The sequence below is a fragment of the Takifugu rubripes genome, chromosome 4 (genome assembly GCF_901000725.2).
Source record: "Takifugu rubripes chromosome 4, fTakRub1.2, whole genome shotgun sequence".
Classification (NCBI taxonomy): Eukaryota; Metazoa; Chordata; class Actinopteri; order Tetraodontiformes; family Tetraodontidae; genus Takifugu; species Takifugu rubripes.
The window spans coordinates 457,544-483,847 of record NC_042288.1 but is presented as its reverse complement, the minus strand read 5'-3'; the positions used below and the strand labels follow the sequence as shown (position 1 = coordinate 483,847).

General features: G+C 51.0%; 2 protein-coding genes across 5 annotated transcripts in view; both read right to left on the bottom strand.

The window, feature by feature from the left end:
* The window catches only part of birc6 (baculoviral IAP repeat containing 6), a 41,223-nt gene extending 22,013 nt beyond the window's left edge, over window positions 1-19,210 (bottom strand). For 2 of the 4 annotated variants that reach the window (XM_029835425.1, XM_011619626.2), the window contains exons 1-28: window positions 18,772-19,209; window positions 15,431-15,612; window positions 14,345-14,482; window positions 13,653-13,846; window positions 13,445-13,556; window positions 12,782-12,864; window positions 12,462-12,687; window positions 12,201-12,370; window positions 11,775-11,833; window positions 10,065-11,660; window positions 7,478-7,627; window positions 7,163-7,391; window positions 6,869-7,029; window positions 5,755-5,886; window positions 5,448-5,579; window positions 5,201-5,367; window positions 4,982-5,115; window positions 3,841-4,002; window positions 3,649-3,780; window positions 3,345-3,442; window positions 3,122-3,269; window positions 2,899-3,032; window positions 2,644-2,790; window positions 2,377-2,564; window positions 1,442-1,747; window positions 1,196-1,295; window positions 889-1,103; window positions 600-808 (exon numbers count right to left, since the gene is read on the bottom strand). In XM_029835425.1, the coding sequence (XP_029691285.1) occupies window positions 600-808; window positions 889-1,103; window positions 1,196-1,295; window positions 1,442-1,747; window positions 2,377-2,564; window positions 2,644-2,790; window positions 2,899-3,032; window positions 3,122-3,269; window positions 3,345-3,442; window positions 3,649-3,780; window positions 3,841-4,002; window positions 4,982-5,115; window positions 5,201-5,367; window positions 5,448-5,579; window positions 5,755-5,886; window positions 6,869-7,029; window positions 7,163-7,391; window positions 7,478-7,627; window positions 10,065-11,660; window positions 11,775-11,833; window positions 12,201-12,370; window positions 12,462-12,687; window positions 12,782-12,864; window positions 13,445-13,556; window positions 13,653-13,846; window positions 14,345-14,482; window positions 15,431-15,612; window positions 18,772-18,982 (5,915 nt within the window). In that variant the 5' untranslated portion in view covers window positions 18,983-19,209. Of the gene's footprint in view, window positions 1-599; window positions 809-888; window positions 1,104-1,195; window positions 1,296-1,441; window positions 1,748-2,376; window positions 2,565-2,643; window positions 2,791-2,898; window positions 3,033-3,121; window positions 3,270-3,344; window positions 3,443-3,648; window positions 3,781-3,840; window positions 4,003-4,981; window positions 5,116-5,200; window positions 5,368-5,447; window positions 5,580-5,754; window positions 5,887-6,868; window positions 7,030-7,162; window positions 7,392-7,477; window positions 7,628-10,064; window positions 11,661-11,774; window positions 11,834-12,200; window positions 12,371-12,461; window positions 12,688-12,781; window positions 12,865-13,444; window positions 13,557-13,652; window positions 13,847-14,344; window positions 14,483-15,430; window positions 15,613-18,771 lie in introns of all 4 variants that reach the window. The other 2 variants (XM_029835426.1, XM_029835427.1) reach the window with 2 other exon arrangements.
* Window positions 19,211-20,597: 1,387 nt separating this feature from the next.
* On the bottom strand, window positions 20,598-26,043 carry yipf4 (Yip1 domain family, member 4). Its single transcript, XM_003978289.3, has 6 exons — window positions 25,835-26,043; window positions 25,060-25,213; window positions 24,336-24,507; window positions 21,839-21,916; window positions 21,357-21,470; window positions 20,598-21,287 (listed from the first exon to the last, which is right to left on the bottom strand). The coding sequence occupies exons 1-6, from the start codon at window positions 25,890-25,892 to the stop codon at window positions 21,150-21,152; spliced, it is 714 nt and encodes a 237-aa protein (XP_003978338.1). The 5' UTR covers window positions 25,893-26,043; the 3' UTR covers window positions 20,598-21,149.
* Window positions 26,044-26,304: the final 261 nt, after the last annotated feature.

Sequence of the window (26,304 nt, the reverse complement as noted above, 5' to 3'; positions counted from 1 at the left end):
AGGTCACGGTTCTGGGTGACAACAAAACAAAAAGGAGCACAAAGGTGGAAGCGTAGCTTTGTCCAAAATGTCCAGACCCCTGAAAAAGCCTCATACTGGCCCAAAGCAGCCAGGCAGAGAGCAGTCATCTTTCCAGAATGGTGAGGTTCATCCCTCCTTGGAGCACCGCTCCAGCAGGCCAGGGACGCAGGACACAGCCAACACCTGGCGTCCAGCTGCTCGGCCATAGAAACACCTTCTGTGCTGACATTGGTAGTTCAGTGGGAGTTCTCCAGCAGAGGAGCAGCTCTGGCTGAAGCACCTATTATCAATATTCACCAAGTGTGGCCAAATGATGTTCACAGTAAATCAAACGCCGCCACTTTGTGGCACCAAAGCAGCACAGCGATTCCATCATCTATGAGGTCGATGCTGCGTATATATCTGCAGTAAATGAAATGTGTAAAGACATGGACAACCGAGAGCTTGTAAGAGATGATTACTCACTTTTACTCATTATTTTCACCCTTTATTGTCAAATGCCAAACAGATCTATGATTAAAATCGAGGGAATTCGTTCCAAAACAAGAATGAGAGGTGGTAAATGTGCTGAGTTGTACCTGCACTGAATGTCCTCCTGCAACGCCACCATCATGGTCAGGTGCTGGTCCACATCCGGCTGAGAGGCTGCTCCATTCTCTCTTCGAAGCGGACTGTTTATTAACTTGAGGTCACTCTCCCAAGGGAGGATGTAGGTGTGGCCATAGTAGAAGCCTAACGGGATCTTGGCCCGAGCATTGGTGCTTCCATACCGGCCAATGACAGTGATCTGAAAGTTGTAGACATGACTCAAACCTGGCAGAGCTGTGGTTCTGCGGCAGGGTCACATGTTCAGAGCAGAGTACCGACCTTCATGAACCGGCAAATGGGTGGAGGCAGCAGGTCGTGTAGAATGAGGGAGTGGGTGCTGATGTCAGTAGCTACGACCAGCCTCCGACCATCCACCTCCTCACCAAGAGTCCAGATGTCAATGGACAGAGAAGCCAGGTCCGCACATGTCGGGATGAGGACATCCGTCAGGAGGACAGGGCGGCCAAAGTCCAGCGTGACGAAGCGACGAGCTCCTGGAGGGGAAAAGACAAGAAATGTCCACAAAGCTGCAAGTGGAAACACACGACACAGGTACGAGACATTAAATACGTTGAGAATGACAAACCAGAGTGCATCCGCTCAATGATGATGGACTGGTGAGGAGGAGGCTGCAGGAAGTGGGAGGCCTGGGAGATAGCCAGGGCCAGACCGCTGCCCATGGAGTTCTGTGGCAGGAGCAGAACCATTATTCAACCAACCGAACCCTCACAGCTATTTTCGTTACTCGGACTTCAAATTAAACTGTCGCCTATTCAAACTGGCCCGACCAGTCCGCCAGTTGACCAGCTCTCATCGGCTGGAGGGAACTAACCAGTTTGTTTTTCTGTGTGTTCTTATGAGCGGTGAGGTTGACGGGTCCCGGGTCCATGGAGCCAGGGAACAAGTGGGCCAGCTCGGCACTAAAGGCTGCCGACACTGCTTCGTTGGGCGGCGTCAGAGGAGGGGTCATGAAGAGTGGAGTCGTTTTCGGGGTCGGAGGAATGACGTCAGAGGGGTGGATAAAGAAACCCGGAGCGGAGGAGGAGCTGGAAGGTAAGGAATTCTGGATGGAGCCCATCCCGGAGGAGTTTGCAGCTGCAGAAGTAGTCTGATGCAGCTTGGCTTCCAGCTTTGCCTTCTAGTTGTAAAAACACAGACAACAAGAAGCTTCCAATCAACTAAGGAAGAACATGAACACAGGACAGGTCCAAGGGTTATTTAGCTTTGCTTATTCAACCAAATACAAACAAAGAGGATCGCCACTATTTCACGTCTGACTGGATTTGGAGGAATTGTTAGAATAACAAGATGTGAAGCAATGAGGGGCCAGCGGATCCTTTACCCGGTCTAACTGATCCGGTGGAGCTTCATTAAACAATATCTCAGAGACACTATTAAGAACAGGGCCGTTTAAAAGGCTTCCTTTAACTGCCTTTCCTCTTTCCTCCAGGACAGACGTTCACTCTGCTCTAGGAAGCAAGATCCCTCAAAAGGATCCGGAGCAGATCCCTCACAAGGTAAAAGATGCTCTAATGGATTTACACGTTCCTGGAAACCAGGAATGTTTATTCCAGAAATGTCTGAGCAGTAAAAGTAACTAGGGGGGAATTCTAAAACCAAGATACAATCAGAGCTTTATAATCCCAAAACAGTGACTATTATAAAAAGGACGGCTTTTAAAGCGTTGATGACTGCTCCTCCTGTGGATAAAGAGGTGAGACAGGCTGACAGACAGACGGACAGACAGACAGACAGACAGACAAGCACCTGCTGCTGCAGCTTCAGCAGCTGCTGCTGCTTCTCCTGCAGCACCTGCAGCTGCTGCTCTGCAGACACCATGGCGTGGGACAGAGACTGCAGAGCCACCTGGGCAGCAGAGCTCAGAGCTGTAGATGCTTCACTGAAGGGTCCGGCCGGGACGCTGTTGACCGCAGGCGTCACACCAAAAGTACTCACTGGCACAAAAGAGGACAATCACCATGAAGAGGAGCTCATGAGCTAAGCACACTTTAGGTGAAAGGAAGTGCAGATTACCGGTAAATATGCTGGCATCATCTCGCTCTACTCGTGTGCCGTCACTGGTGGAGATACAAGTAAAGTGCAAAGGCTCCACCTCAAGGAGCCCTGTTAATGCGGTGAAGCTGCCCTCTGCTGCTGCACAGCTGCTCACTTTTCCATTCCCTGCAGCACAGAACACACCCTCAGGGTCAAACTCCAGTCACTGGCAGCTTTATGCAAACACCGAGGATGTCATTTGAAGTCAGGAGTTAAAGGAATGAGGACCGTTACCTGAGAGTATGTCTGAAAGGTCGATCTCCTCTGACTGGACACCAATGCTGTTGTTGAAGGCACTCTTACAGGAGGATCCACTCACTTCCAAGTCAAAAAGCACTGGGTCAAACGGAGAGCTATAAAGGCCGTACCTGCCACAGAAGAGAGCGGAGACTTTCCTGACACACTTCTAAAAAAGGAGAAGAACAGCAATTCTGAAGGACTAAGGTTTGAGTTTAACCTTGTCTGGAGCAGCGCCTCCAACGGGGTCAGACGGTCCTGCAGCTGTCGGGAGATGGACGTCAACAGGGAAGCGCAGGCCGTACTGCAGCAAGCCAGGTCCTCTTCCTTCACGTAGTTCAGCAGCACAAAGTACCAGTAGATGGAGCCTGAAGCCAGAAGGTGGAGACTCTCACTGCTACAGGGTCACAGACAAGACAAACAGCAGACGTGCAGGCACTCACCACCTGTAGCTGCCGCGGGCAAGTAAGGCATGTTGTCTAGAAGAGCCTTCAACAGGCTTGCACAAAAGTTCTGCTGACTCGGGGCCCCTTTCCCACTGCTGTGGAAAAGCAAATCAACCATCCATTATCACACTTGTCTTTTGTGATTAAAGTCTGTGCTATAAAAGCATCTCAAAATCCGCACAAGGGATCCGTCCTGAGTGAAATCAGGGGACGTTTCCTTACGGGACAAAGTTCTAACACTGCTCTAATGACCCGCGGATGAAAGCAGAAGTACCGACAGAGGTCAGAGGTCCTTTCTTACCTGATGCAAAGTGCAAGGAAACGAGCACATTTGTGAGCGACGCTCCGGCCAGCCTCAAAGAAACACATGCGCACCATGTCCTTGATGCGCGCCTGGGTCTTGGCCAGCAGGCCGACTTTGCCCTCTCTGCAACTAAACACAGGCAGGATGTGGAGGCCTGTTCCCATGAGAGGACAACATGCTGCATCGTACCTCCAGGACACGTTGGAGTAGACACCGGCCAGCCAACACAGGATGTCCAAGATGAGGCTTTGGCCGTGCTCAGTGGTCGCACTGCCCTCCGCTTTCTGACAGAGAGCGTTCAGCAGTTTCTCGTGAAACTCCAAGAGATGGAGCATGGCAAAGCGCTGGACCCTGGGGAAAAGCAAGACAACTGATAATGTTCATTACAGACACACAACACAAGCTGGGAACGGAGCGCTAAAGCTTAAGGTTACAGGTTGTCAGCGGTGTAAGACAACGTCCACAGACGGTTAAAAACACATTCATAAATAAGAGGAAATATCAGAAAGTAAAACAGTGCTGGGAACACCACCCATGGACACCACCTGAGCAATGACACAGTCATTTTGCACCATTTTTAAAGACAAAGTGGCTCACGGCTCCTACTCAGGACATTAGTCCCTCTTTATTCTGCCAGTGTCTCCTAGAGGCTGGAGATCCTCTAAAACAAGCTTGGGTAAGAAAAGTCAGTGAGGTGGAGTCAAATGTATTGCATGCTGTATGAGGACAGCTAAAAAGCAGTGAGGAACCATAATAGGAGCATTTCCACTGCAGGAACTTCCCCCTAGTGACAGGAACAAGGCCTAACTGAGTCTCTGCTCCAGCATAGGCACCCGTATCGGCCCTGGGGGGGGGGCTTGAGGTTTACTGGGAGCTGATTGGCTAAAGCTAGAGCAGGAAGTGACCCAGCAGAAGAGCCAAGCAGAGAGGCCGGTGTGGTCGAGCATTTTATAGGTGTCCCAACACAACACAGCTGAGTTGAGCAGGTGGACTTCAGGCCAAGGAGTGAAGATGTGGAGCTTGTGTGTGATGTGGGACATTAGGGACATTGTTAACGTCCCTTTTGGGACCTGCTGACGAGTCGTCACACTATACAGAGCACAGTGAATTTGGGTTCTGGGGTCTGGAGGGGGGCGAGGACAATGAGAATGCAGGGAAATGGGTGAAAGGGTCACAGATGGTGTCTCAATATCAGGTGGTTCATTAACTGGGCAGCAAGAAGAACATCTCCAAATCAGTCTGAGTCTTTTCATACAGGGACACGCGTCCTGTCCACCAGCTGACAGCACCGTGGAGAGAAGCAGACCTTCCACTGTAACAGTGGGCTGACCTTTCTTTGGCTACGGACGTCTTCTTGAACCTTCTGATTGTGACTGAAAGCTCCTGCAACAGGTCACAGCCCCGCAGGTTTTCTGCCTTCTTTAAAGAAGCCGCACTGTCCGATTTTCCAGCAGGGGCCTTTTCCTACAGACAACAGCACCATGCAGACTTAATCTTCCCTTTCATATGGACATATGTGTAAAATAATAGTCACCAGGTGACAGTGTACCTTGGGGGCTTGCGCCCTTTGCAGCAGGTTGGACAGAGAGTGAGCTTTGTTACCCTGCGGCCGGCTACTGGGCATCCTTAACACGGGCCGAGCGCTCTCCTCCATGCTCCTGTCACACACTGCTTTCATATGGACCAGGAACGAGCGGTACTTCCCTCCTGCCATGCCTGCAGACCGACGAGGACCACAACACGGTGAATCCCTGGCATCAGGGTTCAGAGCAGAAACAGTTCGTGTGACCCGTCACCTTTAACCAGCTTGGGGCTGGTGAGACTCAGCATGCCTGCATGGCCAGAGAGGTCCAAGCCACTGGCCAGCCACACCGGACCACACAGAATGTCCTCCTTATGGTCCTCTAAAAAAGGACACAGCACGGACCCTGCAGCAAACATAGGACACAGGTGTGACCACATGTGGAACAACACTTCATTAACATTATTTAAATACAAACCTGTCTGAATGAAAGACCAAAACCAGAACTCAAGAGCAGGAACATGAGCCCAGCAGCAATAACCTGGTGTGTGATATTAAACTAAGGTGGACTTGCTCTTTACCTGAAGTCTCCTCTATGTCCATGAACTGGATGTCCTCTGTGAAGTCATGCAGCAGCGGCTGGCTGCTCCTCTCCCCATTAACCTGGAGGATGTTGGACAGGGGGAAGGAAATCTGCCTGTCAACCGCAGCCTCTGGTGGACAAGCACATTCACATGGAACAGTTAGCATCACTTACACACAGACACCACAGAATCGGAGAAAGCGTTCTTCAAGCCAATGCTGTGCCAAAATGACGGCCATGTTTGCCACGGCGGGGCCTGCGTCGGCTCATGAGGCGGCGGCGGTTCTGGCAGCAGTGAACACTTTCAGAACCTGAGGTCAGCAGCTTTCAGAACAGGTCGGAGCAAACGCAGCTGATGTAATGAGTGGGCTCAAGTACCGCTGCCCTTGGTTCTATGGCCAAGTGAGTCGGGGAAATAAACCAACGTCATTAGCTGCTCGTTAGTAGACATCGTGTCCTCTGACTGGCTGAGAAACTAGCCTGAAGTTGGGACTTTAGGGTCTTCCACCCTGAGCTATGGTGGTGGTGAATGTGAGAGGCCGTTAAAACCACCAATACCAGTCGTGTGCAGCTTTCTAATGTCAATATTGCTTGTTTAGGCTAGCCCAAGGCTAAGCTGGAAAAATGTGCCCCGTGGCAGGTTTGATGGGGGTGGGCGGGGACAGCTTGGGTACAGAAATGAAAGAAACTCATTAAAAATGACTCAACTTGGCCAGTTTCATTCTACTGCAGCTTTGATCATCAGCGAAGCCAATAATTCTGTGTCTGACCCTTGTTTAAGTCTCTCTTCACATTTTGCTGAGTTGGGTAGAGACGGCCTCCCCAGGACAGCAGAGAGGACCTAGATGACCTTCTTGGGATCCCCATCATCCCTTCCTGTGATGGGCAGTGGATCGTACATCTCTCTAGTCTCAATCGGTGGCAGTATGTCATGTGTCCCCTCTCACTGACCCCCGTTAACTCGTGGGCTTAAGCTAGGTGGTTTTACTCTGGCCCAGTTGGTGTGAACACATCAGGAGAGAGGAGACGTGTGCGTGTGATCAAAAGTGCTGCATCGAGTGTGTGTTGAACAGTTACTACTACACTGGAAAATGGCACAGCGGCGTCCTCACCTGTGACCTTGCCCAGCCCAGGAGCTTTGTTTTTCAGTAAAGTGACTTGAATCTGAGGAATATTGATGGTGTTGGGATTGAGGACAAACTTCAGGTCAACGTGTCCCACCATGCAGGCCTTGGGCAGAACCAGCTCAAAGACATGTTCATCCCAGCTGGAACTGCAGAAAGAGCATGGCAGAGGGTCACTTCTTCAGAGAGATGAGGGACAGAGTTACACAGGAAGAGAAGCAGGGCCGCTTGGACAGCACCGCCGAGGTCCGCATCTGTCGGGTGGAGCTTTGAGACAACTACCTGTCACTCTGGAGCTTCCAGGTCCGGGTGTGCTGGGCTGCATCTCCGTGATGCTGCTGGTGAAGGTGCTGCGGGTGTCTGCGCTGCTGCTGCTCCTGCTGCACCTCCACCCAGCACGGGGGCACGGTCGCCGAGAACCGGGGAGTCAAGGTCTCGAAGCAGGTCAGCTCTACTAGAGCCATCAGACTCTCTGTGGTCAGTGGCTGGTCCACGAGCAGGTCCACCACTCCTGTCACACAGAGGACGTCGGTTCTAAGGCACGAGTTCAGTGAGGACTGACATGAACCCAAGTGGTGACTGTGAGCTGAGGTATACCTGCACTACCAGGACTGCAAGGATGGGAGGAGGATTTCACCCCTTCATGCAAAAGTTCAGCCCCTTTAGAAATTGGGGCATCAATAAACATGTCTCCATCGTCAGCATCTTCAGAAACACCTCCAATTTGAAGGAAATGAAGTTCTCCACCTTCACCGCAATTGAAAAGCATAATCAACATTCAAAACAGGTGTGACCTTGAAAACATGAAGTTTTACACCCAATGGGTGAAGACGTGCCCCCCCCCCCCCCCCCCCCCCCGAACATTAAACAACTGAAAACGGGTCAGAACCTGGTTGTGTGAATATACGCACTCTTAACCTACTGCTACAGCTCTGAGCAGCACCGCTTGGCGTAGCAATAGTCACCCCCTCTAACTTACAAATGTGCCCCAACACTGAGGGCAGCCCCCCCGCACCGGCCCTTCGTACCCCCCCCGCACCGGCCCTTCATACCCCCCCTGCACCGGCCCTTCATACCCCCCTGCACCGTCCCTTCGTACCCCCCCTGCACCGGCCCTTCATACCCCCCCTGCACCGGCCCTTCATACCCCCCCTGTGCAGCGCCCCCCCGGCCCTTCATACCCCCCCTGTGCAGCGCCCCCCCGGCCCTTCATACCCCCCCTGCACCGGCCCTTCATACCCCCCCGCACCGGCCCTTCATACCCCCCCTGCACCGGCCCTTCATACGCCCCTGCACCGGCCCTTCATACCCCCCTGCACCGGCCCTTCATACCCCCCCTGCACCGGCCCTTCATACCCCCCCTGCACCGGCCCTTCATACGCCCCTGCACCGGCCCTTCATACCCCCCCTGCACCGGCCCTTCATACCCCCCTGCACCGGCCCTTCATACCCCCCCTGTGCAGCGCCCCCCCGGCCCTTCATACCCCCCCTGTGCAGCGCCCCCCCGGCCCTTCATACCCCCACGCCTCACCGTGATGGCGCCCTCTGTAATGAGCAGGGGTGGTTTGTGACAGAGGTACCACAGATTTATGGCCAATGTTGCTCTCTTGGAACTCCTCCCTACACATGTTAATAGTAGCAGCTGGAGCCGGTGGACACACACGTGCACAGTTTTCTACTGATGCAACCATTTTGGTTGGATTTTTAACCTAACTTGGCTTGTTAAATTAACTTAATGAACTAGTACCAAAGGTTTCATTCCTGAGGTGCAGGACAAAGCATGAACAGGCTGCTTTGCTTCTACCACAAGACTAAAGTGAAGATGGGAGGCCTTTAGTAAACACAGCCTTTGGGCTATTGCTAATTAGCATAGCTTGTTTTGGTTTCATAATGAGCTACGGGCTTGTCCAGGGCAGCTGGAATCGTGTCCACCTCAGTATTAGAGGGCCTGACCTCCAACCTGTAGGTGCCTCCTCTGCTCTACCTTGGCTGGGAGCTGCAGCCATCTCTGACTCCTCAGGTCCCATCCCAGCATAGAAGCCAACCCCCAGAGTGTGTGCTAACAGACAAACACCAGGTGTGTGCTAACAGACACACACCTGGTGTTTGGACAATTTGGAACCAACCGGAAGCACATTCAGAACGTTGTGCTGACAGCACTTCTATTATTTACAGATACTGGAAATTGGAAGAATTTGAAAAATTAGATATTTATCAAATCTCCTACAAGTGTCATGGAAGTTCCAATAAAATGTAAAACTTTTTAATGCTATTTAAGGCCTTAATTTTCAGAAGAAAGCATTAAAGTTCATTCCCTAATTAAACCCTCACAGAAACCTTGTAAGAACGAGCAGATTGCAGGTCAAGGTCACGATAAGGTCAGGAAGACCAAGAGCTGCTCAGCCCTCCAGGACGGCTGATCAGACTCTGGAGGTCTGGCTGAATGTCCAGCAGCAGCAGCTGCACCTACATCAGCTACACAGGAGGGTCCTCAGAAGCACCGTGCTTCAGAGGCTCTGACGCTAGCCTGACACCGTCTGGAGACAGGGGGGTCTACATCCTAGAAGAATCTAGCTCAGGCATAGGAGCCATGAGAAGGAATAACAAATAGCTATTGTAATTGGTTCTAAATCTGTAATATTTAGAAATATAACCCCCAAACCAGGACATTATATTGTAAGGCATGCAGAGAGGAACCTGGCCCACTACGCTTGTAGCTGATGGGAGGCAGAGTCCAGCGAGAGCGGCGCCAGGCAACGCTTCAGAAAACCCAGAACAACCGTTTCAAGCAGGACCAGCTTAATGGACCATCTCCACCTTAAGCATGTTGTTAGAAGAGCAGCAAAAATAAAGAAATAAATCCCACTGGCCAGCTCGCCGTCCACGTGCTCTGGACTCCCAACCCAGCGATCTGGGGACGGGAGTCCGGCTCCATTGGGCCTATTCTAGTGGAGCGTTTCTTGTGTGCACGTGAACACCTTTAAGGTTACCTACCTGTTCCAAACTGGAATGAGTGGCCTGACTAATCACTAATCCACCGGCACCCAGTGAGTCACCTAACGAGGAGACTGAGCGCTACAGCTTCAGGGGTGATTCTGAACGGGAACGACATTAGAGCCGGATCCATCCGGCCCTGACGATGATAACAGACATGAAGCAACACTGCGAGCAGGAAGATACTCACCTTTTGTACAGGCACAAAGGCGGTCAGTCCCAGAGCAAAAGGTCACTGAGACAAAAGGGTCTAACTCATCTAAGGAGCCCTCCTTCTTAGGAGGCTCCACCTTGGTCAGGACCTCTAACGTGGACAGGTCCATGATCATAATGTATCCAGTATGTGTGGTGAGAACAAGATGACCCAAGCCTGACACCTCTTTGAGGCTGGAGGCAGAGATGGTGGCTGCAGTTCTACTGCTGGTGGCGGCTGCTCCACTTCCAAACTTTGGTCCAAAAGAGCACGTTTTTGAGGCGGGTGGGAAAGCGTCCTCTGGTGTCTCCTCACTGTCGTCCTCTCTGGTATCAAGAACATCAGGAGGCAGCAGTATAAGAGATGTGATGGCATCAGATGGGTCCAAGATCTTGTGAACCTTGATAGGTTCCTCATCCAAGGTGACGATACGAGTGGAGTAGTTGACCTTGTAGAGCGCCAGATAACCACCGTTACTCCCGGTCTGTGAGCGGTGCAGCTGCTGCTGGTCTTCTGGTGGCAGGATGAGGGGTGACTGAGATGCTGAGCTGCACTGGTGGTGGCCTTCCACAACATTGGCTACTGGTGGGGGGGGGTCTCCGTGGCGATGGCTGCATAGGGCAGAGTGCAGGCGGTTGAGGTTGTTAAGTGCTTCAACCTGATTCGTAGCACTTGTAGACTCAGCACAGCAGTGCTGCAAGCTGACCAGGAGATGTGCACCATCCCAGCAGGGGGTGATGGAGTCCACGTACAGATTTTCCTCTTCCAGCTGTTTGGGCAGCCTCAAGCACTGCACCAGTGCACCAGGCCGGGGGGGCGTGGAAACAGTGGCGGAGGCCAGCGTGCTCCACTTCTCCACGTTACCTTCCAACCCCGACAGATTAGTAGCTGCATCAGCAAACTGCTGGATGTATGTGATGGGGGGATCCTGAAGGAGAAGCTGCTCGTGTGTGTCAAACTCCATTTCTATAATCTGGGGCACAGTGAAGCCCTCCTCGTGGAGCCCCTTACTCACTGCATTGTTCATCTGCCCAAACACCTGCCCTGAGATCTTTTCGTCCACGTCTCTGATACTGTAGAGCAGAAGCACAGGGACAGTCCTGTGTGTTGGCACCGCAGAAGAGGGACAGGTAGACTGACAAGCTGCAGCTTTAGAGTAGTCCTTCTCTGGGGCCACCGGTGGGGGGCTACAGGTCTCTATCTCCATGGGGCCCCGGTCCTGTAATGGCCCTGAGTAGAAGGGTTCAGGACCCTGATTCCTAAGAGGTCCATCGGTGGTTCTACATGCTACTGGTAAAGGTGTGTTTGGGGGTCCGGCTGTGATTGTGCCTGAAGAATAGCTGAACAGGCCCCCAGCTAGGAGGCAGGGGAAGGGAATGGTGTGGCTGTCGGCCACATTCTCCTTGGATTTGCCCAGGCTGTGGGACTTGGGCTGGTTCGCTGAGGGATTCACACCCAGCTCCTCCAGATCCTTGACTGTGTCCTCCAGCACGCTGGCCACAACTTCCCACTGGAGCTTCTCTGGCTGCTGGAGGATACTCAGCGCTGTCACCCCAAGGCTCAGATCCATGCTCTCCCACTGGGAATGCTGGCCTGTAAAAACAGAGCAAGATTACGTCTTTTTTCTGTTACAGTGCCGTAAAGACGCTCACGAAGGCTCAAAGGCAAGTTAATCAATATGTCACAGTGTGGTCCAGGAGCTCGTACCTGTAACGGAGTCTGATCGGGAATGCTCATCGCTGTCGGAATCCTCCAACTGGTCATCACTGGAAAAGAAGAGAGAGCCGTCTTTGCTATCTTCTTCAGAGCCAACAATAAAGAAGTCCCTGGTATCACTGCCGCCCCCCCCCAACTCTACGACCACGTGTGCACGCCCTCCTAACCGGGGCGGTGGTTGTGGCGAGTTAACCAGCACCAGAGAGGAGGGTACCATGCTGGGGGAGGGGGGCATTCATGGCCCGGTCCAAATCTCAGTCTAATGTAAAACAAAACCTTCAGACTTCTGTTAGAGAGACGAATCGGTTTGGTGACACCCAAATCAACAAGAGGACGTTCCACCAGAGTTTGGAGTCCCAGAGTCCCAGAGTCTGGGCCAGCCAGCACCCAAAGGTGGCGTCAACTAGGTAAGGTTACCTGTCTCCTTCCAACTTGGGCAGGTCAGAGCAAGACGATGACTCCTCAAGCCAGGCCAGGATGGGTCTCCGAGACTCTGCTAGACCCTGCTGGTTCTGCTCGCCCCCACACAGCACCAGCTTCCTCAGTATGATTGGGTCGTAAGGGTTGATGTCAAACTTCAAATGAACCTGATGGACCAAAGAAATGAAGGTGCCAGTTATCTTCCACTTTGAGCCTGGGTAAAACACAAGACCTCCAACAGTTTCAGCATCTTCTGACCTTCATAATCTTCGAGATGTCCCAAATACAGATCTTGCCCCTCTTGGTGGCAGCAGCCAGGAATTGAGGACAAGTTCCGAAACCGAAGCAGGTAATTTTGTCAGAACTGTCGGGGCTGTTGGGGAATTGGGCTGGGCTGGTGGCCAGAGTCACAGAGAGCGGAACATTCTGCGTGTGTTCACCCTTCACAAATGGACAATTGGGAGAATGGCGCTCGTGTTCGGACCTGCGGCGTCGTTCAAAAACATTGGACAGGATTTGAAATCATTGTTCCAACATTTATTAACACTGCGTCATCATTTGGAGAGATTGGCACCCACCAGGGCTCATCTGTAGGTTCCCAACAGACCAGACACACGCTGCAGGTGAAACACATGGCTCTGTCGTCACCTGTGGAGGCGGGCTGGAGACACAGCAGTCAGGTTAGGATGATTTACACGTCATCTTCTGGACATTGGCAACAATGAGGACCTCTCTCTTTGGTTTCCTGCTGCACACATTATTTTATTCATGCTGGCTTTATACACCCTCCCTCTGTCTGCAAATCCTGCCTCCACCTGGGGGGCATCACTAGAATTGGGATTATTTTATGTTTCACCACCAAAGTTATTCTTCATTTAACAATTTTAAAACATGGCCCAAGCTTTTCAGCCTCTCCTTGTTGGTTGGTACGTAGGAAGAGCACTGGAGTCCCTGACCCCCCTCCATCAGGGGCGTTGGGGGACATGTGATGACCACAGTCTGGTCTAAAGTGTACATCTGCCCCCCCCCGTGTGTCCCTGCGTCTGCCGTGTCCTCCTGAACACAACACGCTGCAGCTTGAGTAGAAGAGTTTTCCCCTGGGGAGACTGAATCCCTTCAGAGGTGCTGCTGCTTCATAATGCCTCCTACTCTACTAGTCTGGCGACTCCAGCAGCTACTCTAGAGGCCTGTGGAGCCCCACCGGACGGTGCCCCCAGCATCCTCGAGGTGAGTCGACCCACCTGGTGGTAGAAGCCCGCCTGTGCCATTGGATCAGGCTGAGCCCACCTGTAGCCTGCATGGGGCCAAGAGGTAAACGTCTCCCTCCTGTTGGCCTCGCTGTACATCAACGATCTAGAGAAAACACAAATATGTCTCCATGACTTTATGTGCGACCCACACATGTTGTGGGACAGGTAAGGAGATGAACACCCTGTTGGGTTTCCTCACCTATCTACAGAGCGTCCAGGGCCCACGCCGAGCTCTGGCCTGGTGCTGGACAGGAGGTACGACAGCCTGTCCAAAATGGATGAAGCTACAGACAAGGCAGCAACATTCTGGTTAATCTTCTTGAGCTCGGTGACAATGGCATTGGCCACCAGCTTCATAATTTGGTGGGGGAGATGGAAGGTCACTGTTGCCCACTGAAAGAGAACATACGGATAATTAGAGAAGCAAAGAAAGAATCCAGATGAACTTTGGCTCAGAGATATCCCATAAAGCAGGTAGTTAATGCACAGGTGTACTTATTCATAGTGAATATAAAAGCATTCTGCCTTTTCATGCTCCCACTTTGTTGCTTTTAAACACCAACGTCAGTAAAATTTGGGGGTTTTTTTCCCCCAAGAATTTGCAAAATCTGCAGGACAAGACAAGAACACAGCAGCCATCGAACATCTGCAGGAGCTCAGGACGAGACTTCAAATTCCAGCAGGAAACAGCTGTTCAGCTTTATTCTCTTGGTCCACTGTCATCAACGTCATCAGAGGCCGTTTGGAGCAAATATGAAATTGTGAGAGAACCGGACCAAAACGTGACCCTGGCTGAGTGGGGGCTAATGGAGAAGTGGCTCGGTACGAGGGGCTCCATTTGTCAGGTGTGTCAGTAACCATGTACACTCCAGCAGGGGCTGGCAGGTTTACCTTGGCCACTTTGTGGTTTGCTGCAGTCTCATGTGAGGTATTCTTGAGGCCATCTTTCAGCTGGCTGAGGAACACATCATAGCCCTCCGTACTGGAAATGTCAATCTTTTCCAGGCAGGTTGACAATATCTGCTGGGCCTGAAACATAAAGGTTCTGTTCAATATAACCTGGAGAAACATTCAGAAACACAAGCAAGTCAGCAATTCTCACCATTTCATCACAATTAAAAAAAAAATCAAATGAAATTCAAGATATGATTGTCTAAGGAGCAGAATAGAGCCACTCCTCTGTGGTCACATGTTCCTACGAGGGCCAACATGGTGGCCCATGAAGCCCTTATTATTGCTTCTGATCAGAGATCTTCATCCCCACTGGCCCTAACCCTAGCCATGTTTACATGGACACAATTATTCAGAGTGAATAGCAATGAATGCCTCATGCAACATTGCAGGAGAAGTGGAAGCTGCTGCTGTCGCCGCTCAATTAGAGGGAAAACTCTCTGGGTGCAGCCTCCCCTGGGTGCAGCCTCCCCTGGGTGCAGCCTCCCATGGGTGCAGCCTCCCATGGGTGCAGCCTCCCCTGGGTGCAGCCTCCCATGGGTGCAGCCTCCCCTGGGTGCAGCCTCCCATGGGTGCAGCCTCCCCTGGGTGCAGCCTCCCATGGGTGCAGCCTCCCCTGGTGCAGCCTCCCCTGGGTGCAGCCTCCCCTGGGTGCAGCCTCCCCTGGTGCAGCCTCCCCTGGGTGCAGCCTCCCCTGGTGCAGCCTCCTCTGGGTGCAGCCTCCCCTGGTGCAGCCTCCCCTGGGTGCAGCCTCCCCTGGGTGCAGCCTCCCCTGGTGCAGCCTCCCCTGGAGCAGCCTCCCCTGGGTGCAGCCTCCCCTGGTGCAGCCTCCTCTGGGTGCAGCCTCCCCTGGGTGCAGCCTCCCCTGGGTGCAGCCTCCCCTGGTGCAGCCTCCCCTGGGTGCAGCCTCCCCTGGTGCAGCCTCCAGGCTACTGCCCCCAGGGGTAAACAGCGGTACTCTGGACGGCAGGTCTCATCGCTGTAGCCAGCCTGACCCACTGATGACTGAACCCAAGCCCTTCTTACCTCGGTGACGGGCAGCTCCAGGTGAACCAAATCCTCAGCCTTGCCCACGGGGGGCTGGAGAGCAGTGTCCAGCAGCAGGATGCCGTTGAGGTCCTTCCTACACCCGACTGCGTAGTCATCCACAAAAAGCACCTTGTCCACGGTGGGAACGTACTGACACCTGATGCGACCGCCAGGTTTAGCTGTGAACAAGGAATGAAACACAAGCTAATATTTACGTTACAGCCCTCTTTTTCTAGATGAAATAGTTCCTCTCTAACGCCAAAAGGCAGGCTGAGACTGAAAGAGACACATTTCATGTTGATTCTGGTGTAAAATAGAAGGAAAATGTAGAACACAAGCAGCGCAGGTTGGAAGCAGAGCAGGTTGTATAGACAGCATACGCTCTACATACACTCTATACACTCTATACACACTATACACCCTATACACACTATACACCCTATACACACTATACACCCTATACACCCTATACACACCCTATACACCCTATACACCCTATACACCCTATACACTCTATACACCCTATACACCCTATACACCCTATACACACTATACACACTATACACTCTATACACCCTATACACACTATACACACTATACACACTATACACCCTATACACACTATACACCCTATACACACTATACACACTATACACACTATACACACTATACACACTATACACCCTATACACCCTATACACACTATACACCCTATACACCCTATACACTATATGATCTATAGACGAAATACACCCACATCCTGGTCTGGCTGTGGTGCGAACACCAACACATGAGAGGGGAGGCTGATCACTGCTGGGGAGGGCAGGAAGCAGCCTACAGGAGGAGGGTCAGTGGTGGGGAGGAAGTCCCCTACAGGAGGAGGGTCAGTGGTGGGGAGGGTCACCTACAGGAGGAGGGTCAGTGGTGGGGAGGAAGTCCCCTACAGGAGGAGGGTCAGTGGTGGGGAGGGTCACCTACAGGAGGAGGGTCAGTGGTGGGGAGGAAGTCCCCTACAGGAGGAGGGTCAGTGGTGGGGAGGGTCACCTACAGGAGGAGGGTCAGTGGTGGGGAGGAAGTCCCCTACATGAGGAGGGTCAGTGGTGGGGAGGAAGCAGCCTACAGGAGGAGGGTCAGTGGTGGGGAGGAAGTCCCCTACATGAGGAGGGTCAGTGGTGGGGAGGAAGCAGCCTACAGGAGGAGGGTCAGTGGTGGGGAGGAAGCAGCCTACAGGAGGAGGGTCAGTGGTGGGGAGGAAGCAGCCTACAGGAGGAGGGTCAGTGGTGGGGAGGAAGCAGCCTACAGGAGGAGGGTCAGGGGTGGGGAGGAAGCAGCCTACAGGAGGAGGGTCAGTGGTGGGGAGGAAGTCCCCTACAGGAGGAGGGTCACTGGTGGGGAGGAAGTCCCCTACAGGAGGAGGGTCAGTGGTGGGGAGGAAGCAGCCTACAGGAGGAGGGTCAGTGGTGGGGAGGAAGCAGCCTACAGGAGGAGGGTCAGTGGTGGGGAGGAAGCAGCCTACAGGAGGAGGGTGGCCAATGGGGCCATTGAGGGAGAACAAGCTGCTGAAAGAAGCTCAAACACAGCTAAGACAGTGGAGGTCATGGTTGGCTTCAGAAAGGAGCCGGGACCTTGAGCCAAATTCATCCAAGGGCTTGAAGGAACAAGCTCGGCAACATCAGCAAGGACATCACGTTGACTGTCAACACTGCCCAGCAGGACTGTTGGACCTTCTACCCTCAGACTGGAGGTACCACAGGAGTCCACAACGGCAGCGTCCTCTAACAACAATCCGGCTGATGGTGCACTATGCTCCTTTTAAATACTTAAGACCTATTTTTATCCATGTTGTGGTTATCAAAGAAAGAACGTTGTTGCCCATGGAAACATGTAAACTGGGTAACAGAAATGAGAGGGGACCCCACCAGTGGGGGGGGGGGGGTCAGTGGGCCAGTGCATTATATCTGCAGAAGTCAGCAGGGATGGTCCTGAAGTTAGAAGCTATGGTCTGATTGACCATCAAAGATAATAAATGGAAGCCACTGAGAACATGAGCAGGCAACAAAGCCAAGTCAGGGGAGGAGGAAGCCTGAGCACGCACTGTTGACATCTGTCGGTTTTTAATTTATTTATTCTACGGGACTTTCTCACCCATTCAGAAACCCTTCAGTTCATATGTGATACATACTGTTCCTGTGAAGTGATTGATTTTATAACGTGAGATGAACTCAGAATAAAAGCTTTAAACATGGGCCTTGGTGGAGCACAGACAGGTACGCAGTGGTGTGTGCATGCAGAGCCAAGAGGGGAGTGTTTTAAATACTACAGCTTCATTACAAGGGCCCAACCACTCCAGCTCGGCCCAAATCCTCCCACCGACGACCTCCTCGTGACTGTCGTGTCACTGTTGTGTCGACCGAAGCGGCGTCGGCTCCCGGCGGCGTGGAGCCGCAGGAAGGTGACGCCAGACTCGGGCTGTGGTGAAATCCTTTTGAATGGGCAAGCTTTGCTCGTGGCGTGCCAACACAGCCAAAAGGCGTGAAGACAAGTCAGGCTTTGATTGATTCGGAATCTCAGATTTATTTTTTCTTTCATTAAAAAAAAGAAAAAAAAAGAAAACGACATTGTGTCAGATGTCAGCTGAACAATTTTCCACATTTCTGCCATTTTAGAGCCAAATACTCCTGCATCCATAAGGGGACTGACAGGCTGAAAACTACCAGCAGAGTTTCGAGGAGCCGCCAGCCATTAGGCATAAAAACGTGCTGATACGCTTTTAGTTTCTGTTCTGCCTTCCTGTGATCCGCATCCAGGACTTGTTAAACGTGACCCTCTCCCAGCTGTTAGACAGAGCAGCAGGAACGTGTGATGGGACAGGTGTTCCAACATTAGCCGTCCTCTGCACCGCTGGATGAGCCGACAGCCTGGGGGATCAGCAGCCACCTCGCCAACATCACGGCTGGGTGACACAACAGCCCCACAGGGTGACACTTTATCGCCCCTCGCTACAACACACTGCCGTCAACGCCGCCCGGCTAACTTTGGCTAGCGCCGAGCTAGCTTCTAAAAGAGCCGGTTCTAAAAGAGCCGCTTCTGGGTCCACAAACAGTGGACGCACAAAGACCTGGACGTGGTGGAAGGTTACAGATCCAGCGTCTGATACTGATTCAGCAGCCCCGGGAGGACTGTGCGGCTAAACCCAGCAGGCCCAGCACAAGTTGCAGGGTAGCTCCCGTCTGCTAGCGGGGCTGGACTGTTGTCAGCGGTAGTTGACAACTTAAAGCCTGACAGTTAAAACCGGAACGCGGTGTTTCAAACGTTGGCGACGGGCCGCGGGTCCTCACCGTGTAAAGCAGACGCCTGGAGAATCGCCCCCGAAGTACCGTCGACCACTTTAATACTGCCGCGGCTGGTCACGGCCAGGATAGCGTTCAGGGCCGGGTGGTAGGAGAGGCTCCGCAGGCCCTCCTCGTCGCAACGCAGGCAGCCGTCTCTCAGCACAATCCAGTCGGAGGAGCCAAACGAGCAGGAGCCCGGCGAGGCCGCGGCCGCCATCTTTCTTGGTTTGCCTTCCCGTCTGCAATTTTTGGGGATGCGATGACACACGTAATGCTGGTAAGTGTCTGAGACGAACTATTAGCTGTCTGCCACCGCCGACTTCTTCCGCGGCCGCTTCTCTTCCGCCCGTGTGCGCAGCAGGAGCTATTCACCATTCACGCAGCAGGAACTCCAGGCAGCCCGATCTGTCACTCACACGTAGGTAAACGGAGCTGGCGTAGCGCCGCCAACTCTCGCGAGAACACCCGGGCGGCGCTCGCTGGGGACGGGCATGACGTCACAGGAGCCAGGGGTGACAGGAGGCCTTTGAAAGATCCAGACTCCCTAGTTTCTATTTTCCAGTCGGAATTCTGTCGTGACTACCGGTCACACAGATTCACGCCTTTTGTTGTTTTGTATACGGAGGCTGTTGTCAGTTTTCCGGTTGTTGTTGCAGCACTAAATGCTACAGAAATGAGACATGGAACTTCTCATAAGACTCATGAAACCACTACAGTTGCACCCAAGACAGAAATTCACGTTAAACTTCTGACGCTATAAATACCTTACCGCATTATTCTGCGTAGGGGGCGCTAGAGTGCATAAATGACAATATTTGTAGGCTTAATTATAAAACATAATGCCAAGAGGCCTCAGCAAGGAAACTTTGGGAAACCCTGGCATATTATGGACACATCTTATCAGGGGTACAGGACGTCTAGCAATCCAGGGGAAAAAAACAGAATTTCATTCATTTATTAATCTCCAAAGGGAGGGAAACGGTTTATTATTACATCATTATTATTTGCTCCATAGAAAGTCCAAAATTCCATACACTAGCTACAGCAGACACAAGCATATGCAGCGTATTTCCATGCATACAAATACAAAAAGCAGGTGGAATATTAACGAAACCGTTGAGGAGCGCCCCTCCAACATCAGCCTCCTCTGCTGATGGAGTCCGGCTGCTGAAACTCTGGGAAGATAATAATAAAGATACCGAGATCCCGAAGAACACACGGCTTCGTGTGAAATGAGACGTGCACACGTGCAAGAACATGGTGCAGAGGGCTTCTCCACCTGCTGCCCCCGCCCTCACCGGGTCTACCCCAGCATCATCAGACATCCTCATGTCTCCGGTCGTCATCCTTCTCTTTCCTTCTAGACAACATGAGCCTGTGGACTACAGAAGACCCCCACACGAGCCCCGTGGGACCCTGAGGTGGGCCCTCATTCAGGGGGGAGCTGCCTTCAGCCGTCTCTCCTCTCGTTCTCTCAGACACGATCGCTTCGTTCCCTCACCAGTGTCCTGCTGTGTTTACATCTATTCACACCCACATTAATCTATATTAACCTCGAGGCATCAGTGATCTTGAATGTAGCATCAACTGTTCCTGACTCTTTGGGTTCATGAGCCAATTAAAAGCTTTTGTTGTGGGGATATTCCATTTCTAGTCAGAATAAGACACAGAACCTTGGCTGAAGACCTCCTATTTGTGACTGACAGAACCCTGGAGATCAGCCGGATCCCACCTCCAGGATCAACCTTTGATGTTTTCCACTGCTGCTTTATTCATACATCCATAATGATCATTTTATACCTTATATAATGAGTCAGGAAATGACACACAGCAAATATTTAATCCTTTTAATGGTATTACTCTTAAACCTTTGACAAACAGATCACAAGGGTAGTAAAAAAGCAATCGTATTGGTTAGAAAGTGTAAGATAACCAACTTCCCAAATCTATAATGTCATGGCACATTAAACTGCACAAACCAAAGCTTTTTTTTTCTACCTTTTCATTCTGTGCGGAAAACATTAAACGTAACATTTTAAACCTAATGCTCTTTTAAAAACAACAGCTCGAAAACATATCTCCTGCTTTAATGAACTGGTTAAATGAGAAGATTCAGAAGGATCCATATGCATCCGGATTTTATTAAAGAATGAAATGGGGGGGTAGTTGCAACATCCATAGGGCCCAAATTACAAGAGAGCTGCGTGTGATCATTATTAATTACAGCATTGTTATTGTTGTCACGTGAATCATCAGAACTGTAACAACTGTGATGATGATGATGATGATGATGATGATGATGCTGATGAGGAGGAGGAGGAGGAGGACAATAATGTGCTCTGGTTCCTCCCCTGATGCCCACACCAACATCAGCACCGAGCAGCTCACACACCAGTATATAACGACAGGAAGTAAATATACAAAAGGAAAACAGGATAAATAAGGAGGGGCTTTTTGGTCTTAAATTCGTCTCCAACCAGCAGCGAAGCGGCGCTGTAAGCAGCCCAGAAGACTCCAAAGAGCTGGAAGATAAGATCAGGGCTATTAATACTAAAGAACCACAATAACAAGTGAATAACACGCCCACTCACTTTGATCACTGTGGAAACTATCTCAAACTCGCCGATCACCAGGAGGAGAGGAGCGATGAGGATGAGAGGAAGAAGAGAATATCCAATCACTCCAAGGACCTGCCCGAAGGAGACCTGTTCAGGAGAGAGCACTGTGAGAACCTGAGGTCCGAGGCTGTCACCTGGGCCAGCTCACACACACACATCTACATCCTCGAGCCTCGTTAGGCTTTCTCCTGGGGACAGCAGAACCAAAGACCCTCTGGACACAGGGGGGTGATCGGCTTTATCTGCTCTGCACCCACGCGGGAGACACGCCGCTGGTCCTCCTCAAACTCTTGTGTCTGATTCCAAATGTGCAAAGGGTTTAAAATGTGTGGTGTAGCTGAAGCCTCTGAACCAATCACACTCATTCGCTCTGACGTGTAAACCCAGTTTAAAATGATGGTCACAGCAGCTCAAAGGACAGAAACGCTCTTCAAACAGCAAACGGCTCTACTTACCTCACCACCAAGAACACGAGCCAGCAGAAAGATGGTCAGCGATCCAAATATCCAGATGGTGATGATCCAGGAAACAACCTGGAGACAAACTGAACCATTAATATAGCCACAGCTAGACTGGCCACAACTAGACTGGGCACAGCTAGACTGGACACAACTAGACTGGACACAGCTAGACTGGACACAACTAGACTGGACACAACTAGACTGGACACAACTAGACTGGCCACAGCTAGACTGGACACAGCTAGACTGGACACAACTAGACTGGCCACAGCTAGACTGGACACAACTAGAGTGGACACAACTAGACTGGACACAGCTAGACTGGCCACAGCTAGACTGGCCACAGCTAGACTGGACACAGCTAGACTGGCCACAGCTAGACTGGACACAGCTAGACTGGGCACAGCTAGACTGGACACAGCTAGCCTGGACACAGCTAGACTGGACACAACTAGACTGGCCACAACTAGACTGGGCACACCTAGACTGGACACAGCTAGACTGGGCACAACTAGACTGGGCACAGCTAGACTGGACACAACTAGCCTGGACACAGCTAGACTGGACACAGCTAGACTGGACACAACTAGACCGGCCACAGCTAGACTGGACACAACTAGACTGGACACAACTAGACTGGACACAGCTAGACTGGACACAGCTAGACTGGACACAACTAGACTGGACACAACTAGACTGGATACAGCTAGACTGGCCACAACTAGACTGGACACAACTAGACTGGACACAGCTAGACTGGCCACAGCTAGACTGGACACAGCTAGACTGGACACAGCTAGACTGGCCACAACTAGACTGGACACAACTAGACTGGACACAGCTAGACTGGACACAGCTAGACTGGACACAACTAGACTGGACACAGCTAGACTGGACACAACTAGACTGGACACAGCTAGACTGGATACAGCTAGACTGGACACAACTAGACTGGACACAACTAGACTGGACACAGCTAGACTGGGCACAGCTAGACTGGACACAGCTAGACTGGACACAGCTAGACTGGACACAACTAGACTGGCCACAGCTAGACTGGCCACAGCTAGACTGGCCACAACTAGACTGGACACAGCTAGACTGGACACAACTAGACTGGCCACAGCTAGACTGGACACAGCTAGACTGGACACAACTAGACTGGCCACAGCTAGACTGGCCACAACTAGACCGGGCACAACTAGACCGGCCACAACTAGACTGGGCACAGCTAGACTGGCCACAGCTAGACTGGACACAGCTAGACTGGACACAGCTAGACTGGACACAACTAGACTGGACACAGCTAGACTGGCCACAACTAGACCGGGCACAACTAGACCGGCCACAACTAGACCGGACACAGCTAGACTGGGCACAGCTAGACTGGACACAACTAGACTGGACACAGCTAGACTGGCCACAGCTAGACTGGACACAACTAGACTGGGCACAGCTAGACTGGACACAGCTAGACTGGTCACAACTAGACTGGTCACAGCTAGACTGGCCACAACTAGACTGGACACAACTAGACTGGACACAACTAGCCTGGACACAGCTAGACTGGACACAACTAGACTGGACACAGCTAGACTGGACACAGCTAGACTGGGCACAACTAGACTGGACACAGCTAGACTGGACACAGCTAGACTGGACACAACTAGACTGGCCACAACTAGCCTGGCCACAACTAGCCTGGACACAGCTAGACTGGACACAGCTAGACTGGCCACAACTAGACTGGACACAACTAGACTGGAATGAACTGGACTAGTTTGGCCCAAACTAAACTAGGCTGGACTAAACTAGGCTGGACTAAACTAGGCTGGACTGGTGGAGAAGCTCAACAGTGAACATAAAGACTTTCAGAGTGAAACCGTAGGAGCTCATTTTGAATCAGACACCACTTGAAGCTAAATTTAAATAAAGATCTTACTGTCAGGTATTTATGAAACTGTGCATTTAGACTCAATCCACGGTGACGACAGTATTCACCCTCCTCGCAGCCAACCTGAATAATTCACATGTATTGCACCCAAAGGTGGTCCTCAAAAGAAATGTCCAAATAATTCCCTTCTGATGATGAAATAAAATGGACTGAAGCCAATTAACACAGTAATGTCATTACATGCTAGTAAATGAGCTGAAGCTGCTGAAACAGAGATACTGTTCTACATGTTTCTAGCCAAGGTGACTGTGATTTATATAAGAGGGAATCCTCTGTGCACCACTAGAGGGAGGCTGTGTCCCACCTGTGGGACGTCTTCTGTCCAAACCACAGGGAAGGAAGTTGTAGGACATTAAACAATAGGAGACAGGAGAGCAGGAGGTAGGTGGGGGTTACTCTATACTAGGTGCCTCTCCATTGAGTGATGAGAGCATCAGTGGTTGTTTCTGCAGCACTTATAACCACACAGGACACAAACTCTAACTTTGCACATGTATTTGCAGCGTAGCAGCAGCGTGCGTGTAAAGGTGTCCATACCCTGAACTGTCCATAGATGGAGACCATGGAGAAAAGCAGCACAACAGCTAGAGGGCCCCAAAAGTCTGGATTGTCTCGGACAACCTGCCGGTTATAACCCAACGATGGCATTGGCATTAACACGCATCGAATCTTGTAATAGATGTCCTTCAGGTCGATGTCCAGCTCCTCCCTAGTCGTACAGAGAAACCACAAGGATGAGAGAACAGTGGTATTAACGGAGCAGGTATGGACAGCCTCAAACCGCAGGAAAAACGTTAGAGGAGCAGAACAGCCGTCATTTTTAGCAGCTTTTTATCCCCCCACACGTGTTGAACCCTGCTAATTTATACATGATATGGAACTAACATATTCTTGAAGCTTTTTGAAGAAAATCAATCTTGAAAACACTCTTGAAGACTGGGTGGACACACAGAGCAGACGGCCGAGGTGTTTCCAGGGTTTCTGCATAAATATCTCATGTTAACTCTTAAGAGCACGTCTACCAATGGGGGCATATATAAGGAGACTCCAGGCCTGGGGGCCACCAAGTCTTGCCTACGGGATTTTTCTGGCTTCATTTACGTTTAATAAAGAAGAAACTTCATGATGTTCACCTCAGGTTGTGTTTGCCTATTAAGGTCCATGAATACCAAGATGATGTATTGTTGAATTCTAAGTGCACACTTCCTTTTAAACACAAATGTGCATGAACACCTGTTTCATTTCTGTTACGGACACTCACAGAAGAGGCTTGTTTTCTTCAGCATCGTCCTCTTCCACCTCCAGCAGCCAGCCGTACCCTCTCTGCCTCAGGAAGGTGGTTGCATATGGGTCTTTCCCGCCATCCGTGCCCATGTTGAGTTTAATGTCCTGTGCACTGATGGAGCCACTGAGCTCTGTGGCAGAAGACCAGACAAGTCATCGTACACACAGTTGTTTTTAAAGATTCATCCTGCCTCCTTTCACAGCATCACCAGGGCTGTTTGGGTACCATTCTGTGTGTTGCAGAGGTTAGTGCTGCTCTTTTGTGGTATTACACCTTCACCTGGCAGCCTAACGAAAACGTGCACGTGAGGTAAAGGGTGTCTAAGCCAAGCTTTTATGCTGTATTATCACTACTCGTATATTGTTTAGGTGCCACTAGTGTTCTTTTCCAGAACACAAGTTACATCATGATTACATGTGACACAACTCATTCACCGTTTTAAACTAAAGGCCTTTAGTGGCTGGACGGGACGGGTAACAAGTCTGGGATAGCCCGAGTACTGGAAGGTAATAATGCAAATAAACGATGTAAACAGGAAACCTAGTTATATTGGAGAAATTATATGGTGCAACCTTTTACAAAGCTGCCTCTGCAACAGCGTGTTTCTTTTAACTTGCAGTAGAACATGTCAAATTGCTGCCAGATTAGAATGACTGTAGTTTGTTTTAGTGAAATCCTGACACGTCCACATATAGCTAATGCATTAGCATTAGCCTCTCTAGGGCCTGTAATATCAGCTAAAGGAACCTACCTTCAGCCTCCGCAGAGGAGACAAAAGTGAAATCTCCGTTGGAAGGAGGGAACTGCATATTTTTATATTGTTGCTAACCAGACATCGGATATATTTTCTTTAGAAAAAGATACTTATATTAACTTTCTCTCATAAATCCCAGGAAACGTAAACAACGCCATCACAGATCACAGAAGCGCTTCCGTCCGGAAACCGGAAGTGTAGCGGGGTGACACCACCAAAATAAAACTTCCTGGTCATCATAAATCATCCGCCTCGGGTTTTCTTTCCGGGGGGCGGGGAGTTGTAGTAACACAAGAATTAAATTACATTAACAGTCATTCAACTTTCTTTATTAAATGTATTTTCCCGTTACATAAATGTTGATATTTTTTTAATATACAAACTGTTTTAATCAAACATCAAAGCAGTTCTAATGATCCCAGTCTTGGTTACTTCATCCGCACCATGAACCAGGTGGTGTAGTCGTG

Excerpts from the sequence above, each read along its gene's own strand:
- yipf4 (XM_003978289.3), bottom strand. The coding sequence starts at position 25,892 with ATGCAGTTCCCTCCTTCCAACGGAGATTTCACTTTTGTCTCCTCTGCG. Across the intron at positions 21,471-21,838 it reads CTCGTGTTCTTGGTGGTGAG|GTCTCCTTCGGGCAGGTCCT; the intron begins GTAAGTAGAGCC and ends TCTCCTGAACAG. Across the intron at positions 21,288-21,356 it reads TAGTTTCCACAGTGATCAAA|CTCTTTGGAGTCTTCTGGGC; the intron begins GTGAGTGGGCGT and ends CTTATCTTCCAG.